This window comes from Strigops habroptila, chromosome 4, assembly GCF_004027225.2.
Source record: "Strigops habroptila isolate Jane chromosome 4, bStrHab1.2.pri, whole genome shotgun sequence".
NCBI classification, from domain to species: Eukaryota; Metazoa; Chordata; class Aves; order Psittaciformes; family Psittacidae; genus Strigops; species Strigops habroptila.
In genome coordinates this window covers 26941484-26963955 of record NC_046358.1, presented here as the reverse complement: position 1 = coordinate 26963955, position 22472 = coordinate 26941484, and the positions used below count along the sequence as shown (strand labels likewise).

Below are 22472 nucleotides of genomic sequence, written 5' to 3'. Positions count from 1 at the left end.
TGCGTCTTTTCCTGGAGCATCAGCACCCACCACCTACCATTAATCTGTCACTGAGGGGTTTGATTTAACAGTTTTTCCTTCATTTAATGAAAAGAACACTTCCAAGGCTGAAATCTCAGCTAGAGTGTACCACCCTCAGGGGAGCCTCCTTCCACCGTCAGGGATGTGAAACTGGACAGCGAGGACACTGTCAAAATTTTATCTGACGGAGGAGCACAGCAAACCCTTGATCCTGCGTCACTAGTCCTGGGTTGCTCTCATTATGGCAAACCTCTATGTTCAACTCTTGCATCGAGATATGAGGTTGCCTTTTGAAGACCTAATATCTCTTGCTGTGTCCACTGGGATATTATACCTTAACCTGTGCAGTTTCACCTCACCCATGCTTTACTAGGAGGAAAGTGGTTAGCTCACAGGTACAATGAGCTAAAATCTGGCAATTGTTGAAGTAGGTTAGGTAACACAGGTGCCATGTAGGCTGCTGCTTGAATTGGTATATTCCTGATATACATTCCTTTCCAGATCTACTATTAACTCTCTGGTAGACCAATATTCATATTTTAAATTAGATAGACAAGAGATAATAACAAAATAAACTGCATGACAGGTTATTCCATCCTGCTTTATATTTTTCTTTTTAAATGCTACATTCAAGAACCTTTGGTTTATTTTACTTTACCACTGAGCAAGTGCAAAATGAACCGACAATTCTTAGTGTGTGCAAGTCAAAAAAGTAATTTGTGCCTAGAACACACCACCCAGTTACCCACCACCTACAACCAATCTATTTATAATCCAGCATGATCAATAGATAATTATGTTTAAATATGGCAAAAATAATAAGATTGGTTTCTGACTGAAACATGATGTCTCTACCAAGTATATTATCTTTAGTATTTTAATAAACTGGTTTCTGACAGTTGCCAACTGCTGACAGATAGATTAATGCAATAAATTTGTACTGGCTCAGAGCAGGTCAATGATCTGAGAACTACTAAGAATACCCCCAAGAGCCCTCAGCGGCTCTGGAAGAAGCTGATACAGTTCATTGAGCAAACACATGTTTTCAGCTGCAGACTAGCAACTGATACTGTCCAATGGATAGTAAAGTCTCCAAAAGCAATTCTTACAGCCAGATGGTACATAACCTATGACCTGAAAGACACGTATGATGCCTGGCAAAGATCTTTCTATTGGGGTATTTATACCAGCATTTCTTGAAAGGCAAAACTATTTCTACAGTTTACCAGGGTGGATAATTTAATTTCAGTGTGTAATCTTCAGTTATTCCTAAAGGTTTTGTTTGTTCTGGGAATCTCTGCCATGCAGCAGTTCTATTTTTTCTGGAGGAAAGAAGACAATGTACTCATTTGCTGACACAGGTTACAAGAACTCCTGTATATGAACTCACTCTTCAAATCTCTTTAGTACTAATGAGATGTGTATGCACAAACATCAAAATAAAACAATTCCTATTTAATGCTGAAGAGAAGATCAGACAGAGCAAACTCCTGAGGTCCTGGAACAGCTAAAGAGAACATACTGTTTATTCCGACATGCAGAGATTACCATCTGCTTATTGAGTGATGGATATTTTTTGGTGACATTTCTTCTCTTTGAGGTCTTCAACTACCCCAAGCGAAAAGGAGTAAGGAGAATCAGAAAGCCATTCTAAAAGCTCTCCAAATTATTCAGTGATCATTAGGTGGTTTTATTAGTTAGGCTCACAGCTTTCTTTTCAGCCCCAAATTCTTGAATTTAGTTAAGTATCTCAGTCAGGGCAAATAAGCTAGTACTTGGCAGAAATCATGATTGCTCTGGGGATTCTGTGCTAAAAGAAAGGAGAATACCTTTTTAATGTGTGCGCACAGAATTGAACATGTTTTTCATATGGAGATTTCTGGCGTGGGCACATATAAATAACATTTAGTACAATCTAAAGTGCTAGCTGGAATTAGAGAAAGGGCTATTAATAGACATGTGGCACAATAGCAATTTTCTACCTCACTGTACCGTAGTCATGGAAAATTCTGTTGAAAGCATCTGGATACAAAATCAATTACAATTTTTAAATTAGAAGGGCAACGAAGCTGGTGCAGGGCCTGGAGCACAAGTCTTATGAGGAACGGCTGAGAGAACTGGGGTTGTTTAGTGTGAGGAAGAGAAGGCTTAGGAGGGACCTTATCACTCTCTATGACTACCTGAAAGGAGGACGGAGTGCGGAGGTGGCTGGCCTGTTCTCCCAAGTTACAAGTGATAGGACAAGAGATAACAAGCTCAAGCTGAGCCAGGGGAGTATCAGATTGGATATTAGGGAAAATTCCTTCACAAAAAGGGTGATCAGGCATTAGAACAGGCTGCCCAGGGAAGTGGTGGAATCACTGTCCCTGGAAATGTTCAAAAACCGTGTAGATGAGGCCCTCAGTGACATGGTTTAGTGGTGGTCTTGGCAGTCCTGGAGTAAAAGTTGGACTTGATGATCTTAAAGGTCTTTTCCAACCTAGCCGATTCTATGATCCTATGATTAGGCTTGCTTTCACTCCAAAGATTGTGTCTGAAGCATGCCTTTGGGGCTGTGCAGAATTCTTACTTAAACGCATGGGCACTGAAGCGCAGGGTTTTGCCTTCAATGCTGAAGGGTCATTAATGTGGTTGATCAAATACTGGGTCCAAGAGTGCAGGCAAAAAGAGCCTGGAGAGACACACAAGAGCTCTGCTCTGTGGGCATCTGCATCCAGCATAGGCTATGTGGCCTGAGCCAGATGGACAAACAGTTTACAAGCTCAGAATAAACTGAAGGCAAACCCAGCAGCAAAAGCGTGTTTCTAGTTTAGGTTTTGAGGTTTTGGTTTTTATTTTTTTTTGGTTGGTTGGTTGGTTTCAGGGTTTTTTGTTGTTGTTATTTCAGGTTTTTTTTTTTAAACCTGCCACAACACTGAAACATCAAGGTGACAATGCAGTTGTTCTGTTATGGAACTCTGTGTATAAATTTTATCCTACAGTTACATACTTTTTTTGTGTTAGATGCATTTGTGAACCCATAAAAAAAATCATTCAGGTCAGACTGGGCAGAAGGAAATCTGATGTGAAATTTTGTGCTTTTATAGAAAAAACTTGTCTCTCTCCCTACTGATTTTCACTGGCAGCTATATTATTTCTCGTTATTTTTACTTTCTCACTGGTATTTTACTTTCATCACCTGGAACAGCTCAGAAAAAGCCACAGAAGTGCAATGTAGGTATGTCACAGAAAAGTGTGTGCCCAAGTGAAAATATCCACACCACATACAGGAGGTTTTGTTACTGCCCTTCTTCCCCCACACTTCTTTCTACTGGTGCATTTAATCTGAAATAGAGATGTGTGTGATGATTAGCTCCTTGCTATCCAGCCACAGGGGTTTATTCCCTCAGGGCTGGCAGCAATTTTTAGAGGAACGCTGTGGGAATGTTCATGGCTCTTGCACAGCTAATCAGAGGAGAGGAGGTATGTCCTCTGCCGCCAGAAAGAACCGTTGCAAGGAATTTATTTGCCCCATTCTCCGACAAATTATAGCTCCTCTCCATCTGGCTCCTTCATGAAAGAAATCACAGGCCTTCCTTTGCTTCCCGTTTAGGTGTGAAGGTCTTATTGCTCAGTGTACATTCTCTCTCTTCACCTTTCTGCTTTCAACCCCGCTCTGCCTGCTCTCTAGAGCTCTTCTGCTACCTCCTGACGGTCAGGTTTTAATCAGCATCATTTCAGCTCCTCCTCCTGCTCCCTGTGCACTCTACCTGAATACTTTCACCACCCCTGCTCTCTCTCCTGTAATTTACTCTCCACCTTATCACAATTTTGGCATTTTTATCCAACTCTAGCAAACCTAGTGTGGTTGGAAGCATTATTACGAACACAGTGATAGAGTCTTGGTGGTGGAAGAATCTCCTCAGAACACTGGTAGAGTCCCTGTTACCTGCCCCATTTTAAACCTTACTGAAGAAAAGCTGTTTAACATGCAGTAGTACCAATACAGCAGTGGGGAGAGGGAACCAAAAAGATTCAGATTTTTCCTCCATAGGGCCTGTGCTCTAGTCCTCTGTGTTCATCATGACTCCATTTCTTAGGCTTTATAAATTGTTGGACACCTCTTGTCTCTTATCTTTAGTTAGTTATCTTTCACATATGCCTGTTCTCCCTCCCTCTGTGCTTATAATCAGCTCCTTGCTGCTACGCCTCCCTGTTCTACCCACGTTTGCTTCTTCAGAAAACTTTCGTGGTTTTGTTAAAGAAGTGTGACTTCCTCCTTCAGTCTCTCAGCTACTACATAATATACCTGTACCACAAATTTAATACTATTTTGGAACTTATTTGGAAAACAAGACTGAATACACCATACTGATACCCAGAAGACAAGTTCCTCTGCAACACTGCCAGAATGCGAAAGTAACACTTTCTTCTGTGAATGTTTTTTTTCCATGATTACTACTGTGGCTAAATACATGGGACGATAAGGGATAGCTCTCAGAAATGGCACAAAATTGTACAAATTACCTTTTCTCTCATGAGTCAATTAGGTAAAAACACCACTAAAAATGGTTGCATCACAGTACAGTGAGAACTGCTTTTACATTAAAGGCAATGTTAAAACATACATTCAAAAATTTGATAGATCAGGCATAAGCTTAGGTAAATAAATGGCAAGTTGTCATCATCTTAGACTATGTAGAAATCAATGCTTGACTGTCTTGTATACAATCAGTTTATATCAGTTTAACAAACAATTAATACTAAAAAACATCCTAGGAAGGAATCTTGTTTACAGGGTGGTATTATTAAAGTACTTCCAACTTTTGCTCTGCTGACACAGAGCCAGGCTGCACCCCATTGTTCAGGTTTTATGATCCATTATGAAATGCCACTTTATAAAGTAAAACAACCCCAACAAACCAAACCACAAAATCCCACAAACAAAAAACCAAACCCACTGCTTTTTATAAAGATCACTGACACAAGGTTTTGTTCAGTGCTCACAAATTTGTTCAGAAAATTATGATCTGATTTTAAAAGTTCTCCTGCTATAGAAATGCAAATATATATATATATATATATACACACTTCTTTTCCCCAGCTTGCTTTCTACTGTATTCTACCTCTGCTGATTCAGGTGGGCTGGAGAACACAATAATTGAAAAAGAAATCTGGTAAAAAATGAGAACAAGAGGAGGCCCACCCCCACTCCTACTGAAGTCAGTAGAAACATTTCCATTACCTCCTGCAATCCCTGCATCCAGCTACTGAAAAAAAAAAAAAAACCAGCTCAAGATTTCAAATAAAATAGTCCCAATTTTCCTTGGGCTGAATGTCAACCACTGTATTCAAACATTATTCTACCATGCCTGTTCAGTTTGCGCTCTGGTGCATGCCCACATCTTCTCATACCTGCTCTGACTTCAGTTGTAAACAAGAATCTGACTTTAAAAATCACCCCAAAACCCCCACAACAAAACCATCTTTCAGTACCCCTTGCTGAAAGATGGTAGAAACAGAAACATTGCAGGATTATCCTTAAACAGTGGATGAGTGGATGGTGGATGTTAGTTTGACCACAGATATGCATTTTGTTTTATATATATATGTATGTACATACTTACACAATCTCTATATACACATTATAAATATAATAATAAAATATTGCAAAAATATTAATTTTGCTCAAATACCTGATTAAAGTGGACTACTCTTATGTTGCATTTATATGACCTATCCAGTTGATATGATGGCCTTGTTAGAAGCCCTGAAATTGCAACACTTGCAATTGTTGAAGAGTCTATATTTCTGACAGTCACCTTGTGCCATGCCAAGAAGTTAGGTTGGAGGTGGGCCCTTGTGCCTCAGCATCAGGTGGAAGGACCGAGCAAAGTTGTTGGCCAGAGAGCAGCTGTGGGTCTCCTCTGCCAGGGGCAGGAGGAAGGCCAGGAGCAGGAGGAGCAAGAGGAGCAGTTGCAATGGTAGTGCTGCCCAGCACACTCGATGCAGGAATGAGCACGCACCTCCAGAGCGCTTCTGAAAGACACAAACCGAAGAGCAACTCAGAAAAACAAAAGACCTGGGGAGGCGCATTTCAAATACAGCAAACTGCCAGGCTGTAGAACAACCCAAATTGTCCTTGCCCTAGGACCCAGCCTGGGTGCTTGTTACACTGCAGCTGACTGAAGATGGTGCTTAAATGATGTCTTTAAGAGAGTATTTCACTCTCCTCAAGAATTCACTGCTGCAAACTGTTGTCTTCTAGAAGGAAAACACTGCTGACTTTCTAGCAGAAGAAGACAATGGCCTCCAAGTCCATTCTCCAATTACAACATGGCGGTTACAAACGCTGATGCCAAAGCAGCATTTGTCCTCCCAGTGTATGGCACAGAAGATCTGTGTTAGTAACTCTCCAGCCAGTAAAATGGAGTGGTGATGCTTGGAAGAGAGAAGCCAGCCTTCTGCGCTCTATCTGCAGAAAGGAGCTTCGTTTGCAGCTCATCCAGCTCACAGCCATCTCCCCAGTTGCAACATGTTCTTTGGATTCTGACTCTGGGGTCCAAGAGGCTGGAGGTCAGAAAAACAGCCCTGAAGTGTAGTTCGTCTCAATAGCTCTTACACATTACCAGGCCCATAAGGTATAACTCTTATGTGGTACAAGAGAATGAGAGAAGACACAACAGGGTGTGACAGTGAAGACAACACTGAAGTCACATTTACTGCTGAGCAGCCACAGAAGGGACACACAAAGAAGTCCCTTATGCTACTGCAAAACTAGAGTAGCTCAGTTAAGATCATGAATTTAATCTGGATTAGCATGACCAGGAGAGAACGTATTTGGGGCTACAGAATTCAGAAAGTGAGATTTCCATTGGCAAGATTCCTGGATATCTCCTGCCGATGAGCTGAGCTATGCGTGTTTCACAAAAAAAAGGTGAAGTCAACTGTCTGTAAGAGAGTCCTGAAAAAGAAGGCTCAACAGTCCATTAATTTCACCAAGCATGGATTTATAATCAGAACATAGAAATAATGCGGCTACAACATTATTGACCAACCTATGTCACAAATATCAACACAGAACATCCACTGAAGCAGAACCCACGTTTTCCACAAGAGGAAGTTAACTTCTTGTGTTCCAGCCACAGGTGATTTTGCTGCAGCAAAATTAGGGCTTCTGGCCTCTACTAGATGCTTGACTTAACAGGCAAGGCCTCTGTCTCAGTACATCACCACCCCAAATAGTCCATGTGAACCATCAGCAGAGACGATAAGGGACAGAATGAAGGTAGAGGAAAGTAATTACACCCTATGCTACTTTTTAAGGATCTCTTTCTTCCACTGCTTTCTAAATTTCTCAGTCTCTTGTAGCTCTATATAAATGCTTATAGAATTTATTATGAAGGCAAATATATAGCTGCAGTTACAGACCATGAGACAGTTGTGCTGTGAAATCCTTCTTCTGTTGTAGTTGGTTTGCTTCCATTATCGAAAGGCTGCTGAGATTTAATTATTGTGCCAAGCAGATGTAGAGGCAGCAGCACAACAGCTACTTGCTCTATCATTTCTGGCCCACAGTATCCGAGTTGTAACTTGCTCGCTGAGCAAGGTCAGCAAGCAACTCAGGATCCTGGACACTGGAACTGTCAGTAGTTAGTGGGCAATGGGTGCCTGTCAGGGTGTAAGTGAGACTCTGACTTTAAGCACCGTTGGGCAACTTCCCTGGGTACAACTAGCATTTACCCACAAAACCAAATCTTCACCAACCTGGCTGCATCATAGGAGCCATCTGCTCCTACTGTGACCTGTTCTCAAACACTAACCAAAGCACCAGGTGTAAACAGCTGTACTAATGGGACCTTCCCTTCTTTAGCCCTGAAGTCCAGACCTAACATCCTTCATCTCCCATAGATTTCAGCAGCCTATGGGCTGAGAAAAACCTGCAGGGCTTCTGTGTTTGTAGTCAATGTTACAACTGTTACGTATAAGGGCAGCAGCCACAACTCTTGGTCAGAGCTTTCTGGGCTTGTCTCTGTGATGCCATGAAACAGCCACTCCTTGGTGTAATCAGTATAAACCAATGGACTGTCACTGATAGCTTCTGTTTTCATTGACTATTTCTCATTCTTAATTCCTCATTGCTTTCATAATATGCAGCAATATGACAAATACATTTATTATAGTGTCCCATCTATAAGGAAAAAAAGCCCCTTCCAGGTTGCAGAAGCCATGGACAAGTTTGTATGTATTAACAGGTGTAGTTCTGTTGGTGGAAGATCAGAATTACCTCTACCTTGGGACAATTCAAACCATGCTCTTTCTTCTACCACTAAGGCATAAGAAGATTTAATGCTGATGTTGTTAAAGGGTAGGATCCTGTGACTGACTGTACAATAGTTCATTGAACTTCATGGCTGGAAGTCTCAAAAATGCTCTCACAGACTCAAACTAGGAATTAGGAGTCTGGCTCTCACTGACACAGTTCTAAGACTGCTGCCAGTATTCCTACCAGCACCTAAAACTTTTGCTTTACAGCTGTCAATCCTTCAGCATCGGATTTGAAAGCCACTGCAATGTGAAACTATTATTTCACTCCCAGACCAGCTGCAAGACCTGTCTTCCCAGTTATCACCTTCTGCCTCTGAACTGGTGGGAAATAGTGGCTTTTCCACTTGTTCCTCACCTATGTTCCTGCCATGGCCCAGGGACCAGTTGTCTTATGGTCACTCCAGTTTGTCGCTGGCTTCCTGTGATGACCACACTGCCAATTAGCCACTCATGTTATTCCTACCCTAATTCTTTTACCAATCCAGCATTTGATTCAGAGCAGGTAACTGGCTCTATCCTGATCAATAAATCAAAGATTATTAATACAAGTTTCAGAAATAGGATGAGATTGAAATGTTATTTACTAAGTGCCTTGTTTTTAGATGTATTGAAAAGAGCTGTAAAATAGCATTACTTTTCAAAGCACATCTTCCAGGAGGAATTACTGTGAAATGGCGTTATTAACAACTGATTGTTTCCTCTCCTTGGAGCTTTCTGCAGGGTAAGATACTGAGGCTAACCACAGCAGATCCTAGCATTAGAAAAATCTGTGGAGAGACATTTGCATAGGGGCAGAACTTCAGAGAAGGAGAGATATTTTGCCTTTATCTGCTGCTTCTCTCGCACCCGCTTGCTGAGTTTATAGACATTTGTATTTGATGAACTTTTGTCTTTGCTGCCCAGCTTCTGTTTTGTTTGATCACACAGCAAGGTTAGAATCTTGTATTTCTGACTCCATTTGTTGCCATGGGAATGACTCTGCTATGACAAACATGGTATTACGATGGCTCTGCAGGACTGAAGATGAGGTACACAGGAGCTGTGAGAGTTTGGTGCTTTCAGCAAATTTGCAATGATAACCCCCTAATATATGAGGGCCCCAACCTCCACACACTGAAATCCATGGGAGATTTACCATTAACTTCAGTGTCTGCAGCAGGATTCAGAACTATTTATTCATGGAGTTCAGCAGATACCCTTACAAATGGATTCATTATTTATATGCCCAGGTTCTTGTGCACATGAAACCTACATTAGTTCTGTTGCTTTGTGCTTGCTGGAACAATTGGTGATATTTTTGGGGGGGGGCTTTTTTTTTTTGGTGGTAGTGCTAGAGGTGTTACAGTTAAAGGATAGAAAATTGTGAAGGAGATGCAGTAATAATAGAAGAGATGATACAGTTGGAAGAAGCAGGGAAGGTTCTGGGCACTGAGTCCCTCTCCAAGTATGAAAAAACCCCAGCACTTCAATTTTACTAAGACTAAATCAAGGTGTTTTTTTAGGTCTATGCTGTGAGAGAGAGGCTTTTCAGGCTGTGGTGACTTGAGACGATGGTACCAACAGGGAATTCAGGAGGCCAAGGCTCAAACCTCTGCTTTGCTCGCCTCAGAGTTATCAGGGCTCTACAAGTCTACTTGGAGCCAGTACAATACTCCCAACCCTGCAGCACATCATTCTGAGTTAGAAAAGGACAGTGTGAAACAGTAACCCCTTTGCAAAAGACAGTTTGAACATTTCATTTCCATATGAGATCAAAGGTGGGAACCACAACCCACAGTGCTACACAGTGGAATTCCTCTTCCCCAATCACTCTGGCTACTGGCATCAGTACAGCAACTACCCAGCACCCATAGTGCTTACAGTGCATGTGTCAGATCTAGGCTCCACAAAATATTCTGAAATCAAATCTTCCTCTGAGAAAACTGGCAAAGCTCCAGTGAAGTCAACAGAACTTTAATTTCCACCATCTTAGAATAACAGCTGGAATACCTGGGTATCAAGCCAAAGTGTCAGAGACATTTTTGAAACACATGGAAAAAGAATAGGTTGACATTTACAGAGAAAATATACTTTTAAAGTTCACTATCAAGGATAAACATCCTCCCCCTTTTCCCTCAAAATACCAGGACAAGCAAGGATTGTCAAGGGATAGATGGTTGTGTTCTCTGTAATGCTAAATACATGCTTGTTACCAAATGAACTGCACTGGCTGTGAACATTCACATTTGTACTTGATTCATGTTGGGGCATTTGAATGACAAGCATCGGTTTAGATCTAGGGAGTCCTCAGCACTTAAATCTGTTTGCAGTTAATAACTCCTTACCAAATGCACCGTGAAAAATCACTTTGATGGGAAACAGCAGAAAAGCACTTCAGAACTTGGTGCATAATATTCCTGTGTAAGTTGCTGAAGTGTTTTACTAAAAATCAGTGCATTCCCTGGCTTGCTATTGACCACATTCCAGGATATATGAAAACACACAGTTAATCTAGATATTTGAGGGAGCAGAGAAATCTTATACCATGCTCATTAGTGGGTATTTGCTGCTGTTTGTATGTCACCAGCATGCCTGATAAAAATCATACCTGCACCACTGAATCAGTGATCCAACAGAGAAAACAGATTTAGTTTGGATTTATGCTTCTTAGAGCATTTCATGAGAGACTGCCCTGGGAAAGGCACTGCTGCCTGAAAACTCCTACTCTATCCATGGATAAAGGGACCAATGCCCTAGTGTCCTACAGACACTCTACAGACCAAGACACCAACAGCCATGCTGCTTCATGCCAGTGCTGTACGCAGCCCAAATACCTATTTTCTACAGCAATCAGCACGGATGCTCCTCAGCTCAGACAGTTTCCTCAGCCTTATGTAGATTGTCCATCTAGTTATCACTTAGTGAATCTTTTTTCCAGATACTTGTCCAGTTTCTCCTTGAACCTATAAAAAAAACTATACAAAGTCCTCAATATCCTTTAGCAAAGTGTCCCACAGGCCAACTGACTGGCATGAACAAACACCTTGTATCAGCTTTGAACCTGGCTCCTAGTTCTTTCTTGCGGAGGAGATGGAGCATCAACCCCTATCTGCATTCTCTGCGCCATGCATGATTTTGTAAACCCCTAAGTTAAATGCTTAGGCATGATGAATCCAAGCCTACCTCCAGAGTGAGAAGGTCACAACATAATGGGCTTCAAATACAGTAATAGGGACAGAGGAAGTACATCTTCATAGGAAGAATACATAGGCCTTGGGAAGGATCACCTACATAGGTATGAATTCTACCACTTCATTATTCCTCTGAGAATGAATAGAGCTGCCAGGAAGGCTGCAACAGCAGCTTACCATGTCCCTTTCATTCTGAATATTAGCATGCCATCACCAAGTACCATCCCTTTTTTTGGTACAGCAGTTGCTTTATCAGTGATACTTTGCCTTTGAGAGGCTCTGGGTTTCTGCCACTTGAGGATCCCACTGGGTACTAATTCAGCTGCCACTTACAGCAGCAGGTTATTGCCAACAAAAAAGTGATCAGTTACAGGGGGAGCAACTCCTGTAACTGCTGCTCTCTCAAACCAAAGCAAACTGGATTTGAGGTAGTTTGGAAGTGGGCCCTTCATCAGTTCTCAACTTAGAGCCATGAGCATCCTCTCTAAGATAAGCAACATATTGCAAATCACAGCTGCTCTTTTCAAGAGGGAAATAATCTGGGGGAGTTAGATACTACTGTCACCACAGAACACATCCAACATGCTCCTGGACAAAGCTGTGGCTCATTCCCATACACCATAGCAGGAACTAAGAGTTGGATACTGCCAGTCAGAGACTATGTGGCCTCTGCAAAAGGACAAGCAAGCCACTGGGTTCAGTACTGTACTTCCGTAAATGCAAACGCTGCCCAGGTTAGGCAACCAGCAGTGAAGAATGAATAAGGATGGCTGGTACCTCTTTGAGTCCTGTGCTTATCACTCTCCATCTTATAAAGAGGTACCAGAATGAATGTGCTGAAGGGAGGTTAACTGAGGTCACACAAGCAATTTTAGCTCTGATATTTTCTATCTTCGCATTGCTTGACTTTGCAACCTTAACATTCTTTTCAGTTGTGAAGAGCATAACTGTATGTATGTAAATAAGTATACAGGCAAATTACAGGCTTTGTTTTCTCCCTTAGGGGAGATTCTGGAGCATCTCAACATGGCTGGATGATAAGCTAGAATCTTTGATGAAGGCTTCATTTAAAAGAAACAGAAATCAAGAAAAAGCCAGCAGTTTGTATCTGTGGTTTCAGCAGTCACATATGGCTGATATTTCAGAATTTCTGCTGCACAGTTGCTTAGAACTAAGTACTGCGCCATATGCTACTGTGACACAAACAGATTTATAAAGGTTAGCTCCTGTGTGCATATACAACATGACAAGCTTTTAGGAGAAGCATGCCACAGGACAAGAGCTACAGCCTGATCTGTTAAAGCAGCACTGATTTCTGTAATTCTCCAGGCCTAAGCAAGCAGAAAAAGTTCCTGGTTTGGTCCGATCTTCGGAACATAGCAGTGGAAACTACTTTCTTTTAATCTGGAAAGTGTTCGATATGTGCTAAAAGTTAGGAAGCACTGTGGAAGACTAGTAAAGTGGTAGGTAGGATGGGTTGCTAAAAATTTTTGTCTTAGTTCCACATTATAAGAATATGGAAGGTCAAACTTCCAGTGAGGCAATTTTGAAGCACATTTTCATATCCAACAGCAGGCAGTGAGTTACACTTAGCTTCTTGTATTTGCAAAAGGTTCAGAACAGGGTAAGATGTTTTTAAACCAGTTGTACCACTTTTGGCTGGAACAGAGTTAGCTTTCTTCAGAGCGGCTTGTATGGGGCTATGCTTTGGATTTGTGATTAAAACAGTGTTCATAACACACCTGTGTTCTTGCTTAGCAGTGTGCACATAGCATTGAGACCTTTTCTGCTTCTCACACTGCAGCCAGTGAGTAGGCTGGGGGCGTACAAGAAGCTAGGAATGGACACAGCCAGGACAGCTGACCCCAACTGACCAGAGGGATATTTCCTACCATATGACAACAGGCTCAGCATAAAATCTAGGGGGAGGAGAGTTTTACCAGGGATTCCATTGTTTGGGAACTGGTTGGCCATCAGTTTGCTGATGGTGAGCTACTGCGGTTTTTTGTATCACTTGTTTTTCTTGGTTTTGCTTTTCTGTTTTCTTCTTTTACTTATTAAACTGCTTTTATCTCAACCCACAGATTTTCTCACTTTTACCCTTCCAATTCTCCCCCATCCCACTGCAGGGGCAGATGGAGTGAGTGAGCGGCTGCGAGGGACTGAGATGCTCACTGAAATTAATTTAGTTCTATTAAAAAGACAGGAGTACTCTACCAGATTTAATACACTGATAAGCAATACAATTTATCCCAATAAATATATTTTACATTTAAAGGCAATGCTGTAATACTTTTAGAAGGAGAGTCAGCAGCAGCTAGCAGCTGGATGACATTTCATCTGAATTTTAGCAGACATGAATCTGAAATTTAGCAGAAGACATCAGTGTTCTACATTTATTCAGGAAGGCAGGGAAGTAAAACAACTTCTCCCAGTTTCCAACTTCCACTCAGCCTTGTAATTTGAAATGAACTAATCAACTTTGGCATAGTAAAAATAAAAACTGAAATAAAGACAACATGTTCTGGAACCTGTAGAAGAAGCTACTGACATCAAAAGCTGGTTCATCATGCCAGCAATGTATGTTTCCAGCTGCTTTACCAGTAATTCCTCTCAAGCCAAGGTTAAACTTTCCTTTCTCACTATATGTAATTTGAATATTATTTGCATTTTGTTTAAACAATTTAAAAATGTGATGGCTTACTTTTAAAAAACTAATACATATACAATCTGGGCTATTGACTATAAGAATTTTTCCTACCATGCTTTTTACAGCAGTGTTAAAAACATTTTTCAAGTATATACTTGAAATTGATTTTGTTCTGCTATTGGTCAGCAAATATCTCTCATTACCTTTCAGTTAGGAGATAAAATTTTATCTGCTGAGAAAATCATTCTAAGGTATCTCCTTGGTGAAAATCTGTGAATACTTCACAGCATGGTAGGCCACTGAAGGACACATCTTTTCAACGAAGAAAGCAGGGACTATCAACCACTTTACCTAGCTAATACCACATTAACAGAAAGTAAGAACCAGGTGTCCTGGGAAGCAAGAGGTTGTCTTTATCTTGCACCAGCACTGCTGTAGAGGAAGAGCATTGCAAGGCACAGAAGTGGCAGAACCAGATAAAAGACAAAGAGTCCCTGTTTTCTACCATTTGGGAAATCTGTAATGTAGATTGGTAAATAACATGAAACCTACAGAAATAAGAGCAGACAGGCACGCAGTCTCACGGGTGCAGTAACATGAAAGGAAGCTCATGGGCCAGCTGGAGAAAGAAGAGCATGGTGCTGTCTGGGACATGACCAGTGGGGTCACAGTTAAGAAAAGGCAGTCAGGATATTTCAGCTTCTTATTTTTTTGCCTAAGTTTTCTTTCTGCTGAGGACAAGTAAGTCTATCTGCTCATACTTAATGGCAAGATGCTTCTTCCTGTTTGGGCCATGGTATAATTCCTAAAGCAGGTAGGCACAGGCTTATAAGCACAATGATGACAAAAGTGTAGAGAGATTATTTATAAAAGAGATATTGAAAACTGAGGGAAAGATACCTTTTAATGAGCCTTTTTCATTTTACTGAGAAGATTTCAAGTGGCTAACACCCAGCAGGACTTCAGGAAAACAAACAGGCCACACACTTTTAATAGAGAGGCACCACTAACACAGGTATGTAGACATGATGCTGTGCATTTCTGTAATGTGAATTTCTGCCATGAAGAATTCATGTCATATCTCCACTTGGGCAGAGCAGAACACATTACTGTTTTCTCCCTGGCAAGCTGTGGCAGCTCTTGCTTTGCACAGTTTCCTGAATGACTGCATTAATTTGACAGACTCCAGATCAACGGTGTCTCTAAGTAAGATTAAATTACACGTTCCTTCTGTCTGTGTGTTATAGGAGATTACTCTTAGAAGAATCTCAAAGGAAGCAATTAGCTGACCATTGATGTAATGAATCCTAATTATTTTGTTTGTACAAACAATAAAGCCAGAATCATTTGTTTAGCAAGGAAGCGTAATTACTCCGAGCACTCAAGAAAATAAATCAAACAGTGCTACCTAGACCTGTAAATAATGAGCCTTTGACTTCCTATTTATACTGAGAATGCTCATGGAATATTTTCAGGTAGCTGGGAGCCAACCTTTGAAAGTAACATTTATCATAGTTATTATTGAGCATTTTGTTGATTATGTTCTCGGGTGTGCTAGGTGCCCTGCAGAAATATCCATCTACATTGCCCTGTCACTGGCACCTGCTAAAAATTCACTGCAGCTAGTGCAATTTCCTGCAACTGTTTTTTGTTAATCAACAAGAAGTCGCTCACATCACAATCATTAGCCTGTACTGCTCCTAGGGGCACCAGTGGCTAGGGGCATGTCCTCAGCAAAGGATGAATGACCAGAAAAAAAGCACATTACTATACATGGAGCAGGCTCTACCCAACATTTGGCCATGCAAGCTAGAAATGGAATAAAACCAGAAGGCATTTTTTTGAGACTGCCCACAGCTGGGTCTTTCCCTTCTCCATGTTGATCTGCTGCTGCTGCAAAATGTTCACAGCTCAAACAGGAGAAAAGCAGAGTCACTGGGGACCTCATGTTGCAGAAAGCAGAGATCAGTCCAAAAACATGTGTGATTCTGCAACCTCTGCTAAATTTGTGTGATCCAAAAGCATGAGGGAGCTGACAAATAAAGAGATCCCAGTGCATGCAAACTGACTGGATGTTGCAACTACGGTGATGCAGCCCTCAACCATGTGTACTTTCTACAGATATTAACTCCTGATATCAGCCATTCTCTCAGGGTAGTTGGTTTCCTTCACCATGGTTTTGAAAGGAGATTCAAAACATTAAAAAAATATTTTGCTTAATCTATCTTTTATTTCTGGCTGCACTTTAGGTGTTAAATCTGAATTTAAAATAAACTGCAAAGCCACAAATTCTCTAGTTGATATGCTTTTCCTTTTCTCTCAGCCTAAATAGTGATGTGCCCAAAGGGGACCAACATTATTTTCTGGTTCTCTTAAGTGGTGATCAATGATCTTATGGCAACACAGGCTCACATCATGATAAACCCCTTAACCTGAATGAAAAAAAGACACCTCTGCTTATAGCACTTGTATTCTCATTGTCGTGACACTTAAATACAGAATGAATGCTCCGAGCAAAATCACTCTGAAGTGAGCAAGGTGTAAGTTACTGTAACATGTGTATGGCTGAAGGGAAACTGAAAATCACTTGGTGGTGCAATAGGAGCTGTTTCCATCATGCTTACAAGGTACTTCAGTTCTTTCCCACCCCAAGCTGCGTCTCTTTGTTTGTGTTCAGTAGCTATTTAAAACTCATAGAATGCTTTTTTTTGTGCTTTAGCTGTAGGCCTAATTGACAAGCAGTTGCTGCCTGCCATTATGTTATTCCAGTATCCTTGAAAATTAATGGAAGAGTTTAGTCTCTTTTAGAGAAGTTAAGGAGGCATAAATACCACCTACCCCAAGCCAGTAGGACAGATGAATTAAAAAAAGGTATCTAAATGTGCAGTGGATATGTGCTTATGCCTTAAATTTCTGTATTATTTTCCACTACAAACAACCTGACCCAACCAAATCATATGAAAGCAGAGAATTCCTTGGTTGGTCTTCTGGACTATCTTTTTTCTAGCGAAAAGCAGCACTACCAAACTAGAGGTTTGGCTGCCTCTACACCAATTACTAAAATGTCATATTGCTTTTCCAGTCTGAAAAATTCTGGTGACCTTACTGAATGACCACCAGTGGTACCGAACAATTAATGCTGAGCCAGACAGGCAAGAATAAAAACTCTTTGGGGGTCTTCAGGAAGGCTGAACTGCTGCCAAAACTATTCAGTGAATGTGTGAAAACTACCTCAAATTGGCCAGTATTTCACGAGGAAAAATACTGGAGATGCTATTCCACATTTGAGTACCAGAGGAATATCTCACTGGAATAAGGGAAGTCTGATTTCTGGCCATACTACAAGTACACTTTACTGCACCCTTTAAATATTGGTCTCTCCTAAAGAGGTGTTGCAACACGAGAAATCAAAGATTTGATTTAGCTTAAGATGATTAAGTGATTATATTCCTGCAACATATAATTCACCCAATCTACTTTGTGTTGGGCAAATAATGCCTTATTTGAAAACAAATGGAAAGTGAGATGACAGTACAAAGTAGACACTAACAGTGTCTATAAACAAAGCAAATTGTGACAGAAAGAAAAGACTCAGTTCAACACTGCTCAGGTCAACAGAAAAACTTGCTGATGTTATGAAAATGGGATCAGAAATTTTGCTTGGGTTTAACAAGAAACTGGCAGCATTTTGTTTTCTTTAAGCTTCTTCTTATCGTCTCCTGTACTGTTTCTGTTTCTTATGTCATCACTTTCAAAAGAAAATCCTTCACAGGAGGAATTCCGCTGCTTAGAATAAGTATTTAGTCTAACAACATTAGACAAATCTTTTGACTTTTTCTGGTTTTCTGCAGTAGAATGTGGGCTGAATGATCCAAAGCAATTTTTTCAGAAGTGTCTAAAGAATTAGAAGTCCCATTTTCAAACTTATTTTAGGCACTTGACCCCTAAATCCTTTAAGGACAGACTTGGGCTGTTCCTTAGTCTCTTCTGAAAAATTAATTAAGTTCATATAGCATATAGATGTATAAAAACTGAGTTCCCCTACTCTTGCAGGAGATGGATATTTAACTTCTAGAGATACAGTAAGCACAGCTCAAGAGTAAAATCTGTGTAATGTGCTTCCATTCAAAATATGAAGAAAATAAACTCCTTCTTTAAGGGAGGCACTTAGCAAGCAAATTAATCTCAAGAAACTTTAGAAAAGTTTAAGTTAAACTAATTATCTGCAAGATGCCTGATGAAACATTTTAGCTTAACGATAGGAAACCGTCATACCTTTCTGAATATGTCTGGTTCTTCAGAAGTTCCAGGACTCTGTTAAATAAACGAGAGGGGGGCGGGGGGAGAGAAAAACAAAAGCAGCATGAGCTTAAGATCCCAGTGGAGCCTATAAATGAGTATTCACCTCACAGGGGATGTTTCTTTCAAATTCATGGTCATCTGGATAGAGTGAACCAGCAGGAGAGTTTTGGGGTTTTTTTAACAAGCTTTTTAACACACATTAGGCAGAAAGCTGATGTTTTCAGGTTCTTGACCATTTGAATCACATGAGCAGTTCTCCCAGCAATAGCTTTGCCTTTACTGACACCTATTGACTATATTTATGCTTACACAAGGTTTTGGTCAACAACGCATAACTCATTAAAATCAATGGCAAACAGTTCTTCAATATGTTCTTTACTAATAGAGGTCACGCTTATCTTCCCATACACTTTCCCGGATTTGTATTCTAAATAATCTTTGGATTTGAAGACAAGGTTTCCCAAAGCAGAAATTTTTCAGGTACGTCAAATTTTAGGTGTTTGAGTTCAGATACCTTCCAAAGCACTTGCATACAGAAAGTACCAAATGCACACCTGTAAAGTCTAATCCTCCAATTATGGTGTCTTGAAGTTGAACACATATGTAAGTACTTAATTATGTATGCTTACACTCAGAGTATGGGAATTATCTTTAGCATGCCCTGGAATATCTTATATATGGGGATGAATTCTGCCACCCTTAGCATGTCTTGTATACAACTCAGTAACTTCTTTTAATAATTTGGTTCTTGCATTAAAATACCTCTTCTTTATCTCATGTCAAATCCTTCGCCCATAAAGACAGTTTCAAAAAGGACTAGGTCCTTCTGTGCACAGTTACTTTCTGAGTCAGTTCAGTCAGTGGCTATTCTGATCACTGTCTTCCAGCAGGTGACACAAATAATGAACAGTGAACATATTCTTACTGCAGGAACCATTAAAAAAAACCCAAAACAATTTGGTGGAGAATGTTATAGCTATATTTGTTCTGTCTTTGATGGCATTTACTAAAGGGGGTTTTCATTAAGCAGACAGAGACATACTGTTAAATTATGACTAGCAGCGTGAAGCAACCTAAAAGAGCGATGGCAGAGATCAGCAACTGTGAACCAAGTGCTGTAACCTACCGGTGAACTCATGGACTCTTTCAGTATAGATTTGTAGAGCATCCATTGGTAACGGAGGTCCTCCAGATCTTCAGAATATTCAGTGACAGGCTGACTATGAAGAAGGTCCTCAAAGAGACACTGACCATCAGGCACACGAGACTGCAGCTCCTGCAGGCAAAGACAAGGTCAGCAGCAACTCAGAATTCAAGAAGGCCCCACTTTTAAAATCTAGTGTTCAAAAGAACGGTGGTACTAAATCAAACGACTGGGTACTCTGGAATAGTGCACTTGTTTTTACTTTTTTTTGGCCTGAAACGATATCAAAAGCTCCACTCCTCTGCAGGACTCCTGTAGCTCTGGATATTTTTGTTTGTTTAATTTCTTACAGTATCCATTATCATTGCATCTGGCTACATTCAACATAGAATCATAGAATCATAGAATCGTAAGGGTTGGAAAGGACCTTAAGATCATCTAGTTCCAACCCCCCTGCCATGGGCAGGGACACCTTGCCCTAAACCATGTGGCTCAAGGCTCTGTCCAACCTGGCCTTGAACACCGCCAGGGATGGAGCATCCACAACCTCCCTGGGCAACCCATTCCAGTGCTTCACCACCCTCACTGGAAAGAACTTCTTCCTTATATCTAATCTAAACTTCCTCTGTTTAAGTTTGAACCCATTACCCCTTGTCCTACCACTACAGTCCCTAAGGAAGAGTCCCTCCCCAGCATCCTTGTAGACCCCCTTCAGATACTGGAAGGCTGCTATGAGGTCACCACGCAGCCTTCTCTTCTCCAGGCTGAACAGCCCCAACTTTCTCAGCCTGTCTTCATATGGGAGGTGCTCCAGCCCTCTTATCATCCTCGTGGCCCTCCTCTGGACTCGCTCCAACAGCTCCATGTCCTTTTTATGTTGAGGACACCAGAACTGTACGCAGTACTCCAAGTGGGGTCTCACAAGAGCAGAGTAGAGGGGCAGGATCACCTCCTTCGACCTGCTGGTCACGCTTCTTTTGATGCAGCCCAGGATACGGTTGGCTTTCTGGGCTGCAAGCGCACACTGCCGGCTCATGTTAAGCTTCTCGTCAACCAACACCCCCAAGTCCTTTTCTGCAGGGCTGCTCTGAATCTCTTCTCTGCCCAGCCTGTAGCAGTGCCTGGGATTGCCCCGACCCAGGTGTAGGACCTTGCACTTGGCTTGGTTAAACTTCATAAGGTTGGCATCGGCCCACCTCACAAGCGTGTCAAGGTCCCTCTGGATGGCATCCCTTCCCTCCAGCGTATCAACCGAACCACACAGCTTGGTGTCGTCGGCAAACTTGCTGAGGGCGCACTCAATCCCACTGTCCATGTTGCCGACAAAGATGCTGAACAGGACCGGTCCCAACACCGATCCCTGAGGGACACCACTCGTTACAGGTTTCCAACTGGACATCGAGCCATTTACCACAACTCTTTGCGTGCGGCCATCGAGCCAGTTTTTTATCCACCGAGTGGTCCATCTATCAAATTGATGTCTCTCCAATTTAGAGACAAGGATGTCATGTGGGACAGTGTCGAATGCTTTGCACAAGTCCAGGTAGATGACATCAACTGCTCTGCCGCTGTCCATCATTTCCGTGGCTCCATCAAAAAGAGAACATGTGAGGCCAAATACCTGACACTGATTTTGATCAGATTGTTTTAATGAACATCTTTGCCATACCACCTTGGAAATGTCTAGTCCAACAGCTAGATGTCAGGCTGCTCCCTTCCTACCACTCCAGCTCTAATAGACCTTTCTTAGCAGAAGGGGTGAAATAGTTGTCCTAAATTCCTGAGCTTCATCAACTCTAAAGTATCCTAGATCAAAGAGTGTAGTGTTTGAGCATTTGTTGGGGTTTTTTTTGTTTGGTTTGGGGTTTTTTTGGTGGTGGTAGGCTTTTTTTTGTCCTTCCTGTTTTGCATGGGGAAGGAATGGGTTTGTTGAGTTTTCTTTGTTGGTGGGGATGTGTGATTTTTGGTTTTGTTTTGTTTTAAATCTGAAAGAACTGTCTCCATCTTAATTCCTTGAAAACTAACCTCGAGTTTGCTCTTGCGTGCCTTAATTTCCTCTGCAGAAGATGAAGCCACATCAAGAATTTTGGTCAGTTTGTTTTTTTCTCCTTGTAACCACTCTTCAAATTCATGTAGAAGCTTCAAGTGGCTGCTTCTATGTTGCCCTTCTATTCTCTCCTAGGTTAAAGAAAAACAGGAACAAAAAAGGCCTTATCGTTACATCAGATGTTTCCTCTGAAGGCCTGATTGCAAGATCTCAACCTCCAACTTTGTAACCCATAGTATCACATGAAGCCAATAAAATTGTTCTTGTGAGGCTGATGTGAAGGCAGATATAGAGTCCCCTCTCACCTGCTTATGGTTGGGATCTACATCTAAATGATGGAACACAGGTCCAGATATCCATCTGCTGTCCACAAATTCTATTTTCTTCTTATTATCAACCACTGCTTTACTTAACTGCCATTTCTTGAGAAGACTTGAAAACACAAAAACGGAGACACCAATGCAGTTAAACATAATGATGAGACATCACATTTTGACTGGGTCTATGTGGGACACTTCTGGTGAAATAGCACTATTATTATTATTATACTATTAATTACTATTAATAGTACTATAACTATTAAAGTTATTTCCAACATATTTTTAACAAAGTAAGATCAAGACAGGAATGTCTCAAAGCAGCACCAGTTCTCTTGTTCTGATATTTCCAAGTGCTTTGTTTTCTTTTATTCAGTGGAGTCAAGGAGCAAAAAAATACAACCTTAACAATATACCTTCCCATCCGGTAACAGCAGGCAGTACAATGAAGCCTTCCTCAATTTAGTCATTCCATTTTTATGCCTATTCTGACGCTATTCTGGAACTGCACAGT

General features: G+C 41.2%; 1 protein-coding gene across 7 annotated transcripts in view; it reads right to left on the bottom strand.

The window, feature by feature from the left end:
* Nucleotides 1–2866: 2866 nt before the first annotated feature.
* SYNE3 (spectrin repeat containing nuclear envelope family member 3) overlaps nucleotides 2867–22472 on the bottom strand; it is a 64855-nt gene continuing 45249 nt past the window's right edge. For 6 of the 7 annotated variants that reach the window (XM_030485019.1, XM_030485025.1, XM_030485020.1 and 3 more), the window contains exons 14-18: nucleotides 21947–22073; nucleotides 21620–21772; nucleotides 19577–19726; nucleotides 18424–18462; nucleotides 2867–6039 (exon numbers count right to left, since the gene is read on the bottom strand). In XM_030485019.1, the coding sequence (XP_030340879.1) occupies nucleotides 5842–6039; nucleotides 18424–18462; nucleotides 19577–19726; nucleotides 21620–21772; nucleotides 21947–22073 (667 nt within the window). In that variant the 3' untranslated portion in view covers nucleotides 2867–5841. Of the gene's footprint in view, nucleotides 6040–17880; nucleotides 18136–18423; nucleotides 18463–19576; nucleotides 19727–21619; nucleotides 21773–21946; nucleotides 22074–22472 lie in introns of those variants that run through there. The other variant, XM_030485023.1, reaches the window with a different exon arrangement.